The 3,260-nt window shown below is 40.4% G+C and overlaps 1 protein-coding gene across 1 annotated transcript; it reads right to left on the reverse strand.

The window, feature by feature from the left end:
• Window positions 1–501: 501 nt before the first annotated feature.
• On the reverse strand, window positions 502–915 carry LOC127144147 (uncharacterized). The gene has a single exon (XM_051079709.1). It carries the CDS (start codon window positions 913–915, stop codon window positions 502–504), a length of 414 nt encoding a protein of 137 aa, XP_050935666.1.
• Between the last annotated feature and the right edge of the window lie 2,345 nt (window positions 916–3,260).

A 3,260-nucleotide genomic window follows, 5' to 3' on the forward strand; every position in this document is an offset into this window, starting at 1 on the left:
GAATTGACTTGCTAGGGTTTGAAGGTTAAGGAGTTAGGGCTTTTGTGTTGAGGAAGAAGATGAATAGTGTTGAGCCTATTTAATAAAATAATAATAATAAACTATTATTATTTTCTTTTCTTTTTCCTTAAAAGAAATCTCACACACTCTCTCTTCATTTAAAACCCACCAAATTTTCTCTTTAAACTCAAATTTCTCTGTCTCCAACCAATCACCTTTATCTTCCAAAGTAAATATCATTACCTAATTATATTATCCACATAATATAATTACTTTAACTTTAAAAAATCAATTAACTATACAATAAAATATAATTAATCAAATTTTCTCAAATACAAACTATTAGATATTTTCCAAAATATTTAATAAGTTCCAATAAAATTCAACAATTAAATAACACCCAAAATCAAATTTTAAACTTAAGATAATTAAAATAAATTTACCTCAAATTTGGGGCGTTACAATCTTCTCTCCTTTGAAAAACTTTCGTCCTCGAAAGTTCTAATCCTTGAACAGTTCGGGGTATTGAGCTCTCATGTCGGCTTCTCTCTCCCAAGTGGCCTTCCTAGCCCTATGGTTTTGCCAAACGACTTTGACCAGTGTAATTCCTCGATTACGGAGCATCTTGACCTCTCTTGCCAAAATCTCAACAGATTGCTTATCGTAGCTCAAGTTCTCATTAATTTGCAATGGCTCAAAGTCAACTACATGCGTCGGATCTGCTACATACTTCCTCAGCATAGAGACATGGAACACATCATGAATTACAGGAAACGCAGGAGGCAACGCCAAACGGTAAGCTACAGGACCAATCTGCACAAGTATCTCAAATCGCCCTACAAAACGTGGACTTAGCTTCCTTTTCTTCTCGAACCTCAAAACACCCTTTATAGGTGCTACCTTCAAAAAACCCATGTCTCCCACATCAAACTCGAGATCCTTATGCCCTTCATCAACATAACTCTTTTGCCTGCTCTACGCTGTCAAAATACGAGCTCTAAACTTCTGTATGGTTGCATTGGTGGCCTGAACTAACTCAGGGCCTAACGTTCTCTGCTCACCAACCTCACCCCAGCATACAGGAGCTTTACAACACCTACCATACAGAGCCTTAAACGGTGCCATGCCAATGGTAGCCTGATAACTATTATTATAGGCAAACTCCATCAAGTGCAAATGAGAGTCCCAACTCCCTAAAAACTCTAGCACACAAGCTCGCAGCATATCTTCCAGAATCTAGTTCAAACGCTATGTTTGACCATTTGTCTAAGGATGAAAGGTTGTTGAAATTTAACCTCATGCCCAATGCAAGCTGATGCTCGTTTCATATCGAAGTCCTTTCCAGAACTTCGATGTGAAACGAGCATCTCTGTCAGAAACGATAGATACAGGCACTCCATGCAGTCTCACTATCTTGGTCATATATAACTGTCCCCACTTACTGACAGTGTAAATGGATTTCCCTGGAATAAAGTAAGTTGACTTTGTGAGCCTGTCAACAACAACTCAAATGACTGTATAGCCCTTCAGGGTCCTAAGTAGTCCTATAATGAAGTCCATCAACACGTTCTCCCATTTCCACCCTGGCACACTCAAGGGTTGCAAAACAAACCTGCTTGCCTCTGTCTTGGAGCCTTCACATGCTGGTCTCTGCTTGGTGCCTTCATCTGCTGGCATACTAAACACCTACTAACAAAGTCTGCCACTTCTCTCTTCATATTTCACCACCAGTAGACTCGCTTCAAGCCCTGGTACATCTTCGTATTGCCAGAATGCATAGAGTATCATAAACTATGAGCCTCAGTCAAAAGTTTAGTCTTAACTGCACTGTCTGCTGGAACGCACAAACGTTTCTCATACAAAAGTTCACCATCAGAGGATATGGAAAAATCCTCATCCTGTCCTGCTTCTACCAGGCGACGCTTCTCAACCAAATATGGATCACTTAGCTAAGCAACAATAATCCTCTACCTCAAGGTCAGCTGTACTGACAATTGAGCCAACTGTGAAGTAACTTTCCCTACTGAAACTGTAATCTCAGCTCTATCAAAGTCTCTAAACAAGGGAGCTTGCTTGGTGATACGTGCTGCTGAATGTGACACCTTCCAACTAAGTGCATCAGCTACCACATTCGCCTTACCTGGGTGATACAGAATTTCGTAGTCATAATCCTTTACCAACTCCAGCCATCTTCTCTGTCTCATGTTCAACTCCTTCTGGGTAAAGAAGTATTTCAGGCTCTTATGGTCAGTGAAAATCTATATCTTCTCACCATACAAGTAGTGTCTCCATATCTTCAATGCAAAAACCATTGTTGTCAACTCTAGATCATGGGTAGGGTAGTTCTGCTCATGAGTCTTCAACTGACGAAAGGCATAAGCAACTACCTTACCTTGCTGCATTAAAACACAACCCAGTCCTTTCTTAGAGGCATCACTGTAGATCATGAAACTTCCAGATCCATCTGCCACTGTAAGGACTGGCGCAGTCACAAGCTTCTATTTAAGCTCCTGGAAACTCCTTTCAAATGCTAAGCTCCAAACAAAAGGAGTCCCTTTCTTGGTCAACTAAGTCAAAGGACTGGCTATATGAGAGAAATCTTCCACGAACCTTCTGTAGTAACTTGCCAAACCTAGGAAACTACGAACTTCGCTGATTGTAGATGGTCGAGGCCAGCTAGTAACAGCTTTAATCTTCGTTGGGTCTACCGAAACTCCCTCACTGGACACCACATGGCCAAGAAAAGACACCTTCTTCAGCCAAAACTCACACTCAGAAAACTTAGCATATAGCTTATTGGCTCGAAGAGTCTCCAAAATCTGATACAAATGCTCCTCATGTTCAGCCTCTGTCTTGGAGTAAACCAAGATATCATCGATAAAAACTATAACAAAAGTGTCTAGGAAATCCTTAAACATCTTGTTCATCAAATCCAGAAATACAACAGGAGCATTTGTCAAGTCAAAAGACATTGCAATGAACTCGTAATGTCCATATCTGGAACGAAAAGCAGTCTTAGAGATGTCACTGTCTCTAATCCTCAGCTGGTGGTAGCCTGAATGTAAATCGATCTTAGAGAAAACAGTGGCTCATTACAGTTGATCAAACAAGTCGTCAATCCTGGGCAATGGATAGTGGTTCTTGACTATCACCTTATTCAGCTCTCTGTAATCAATGAAAAGATGCATCAATCCATCCTTCTTCTTCACGAACAGTACTGATGCTCCTCAAGGTGACACACTAGGTTGTATGAAACCCTT

Source organism: Cucumis melo, chromosome 12 (assembly GCF_025177605.1).
Source record: "Cucumis melo cultivar AY chromosome 12, USDA_Cmelo_AY_1.0, whole genome shotgun sequence".
Classification (NCBI taxonomy): domain Eukaryota; kingdom Viridiplantae; phylum Streptophyta; class Magnoliopsida; order Cucurbitales; family Cucurbitaceae; genus Cucumis; species Cucumis melo.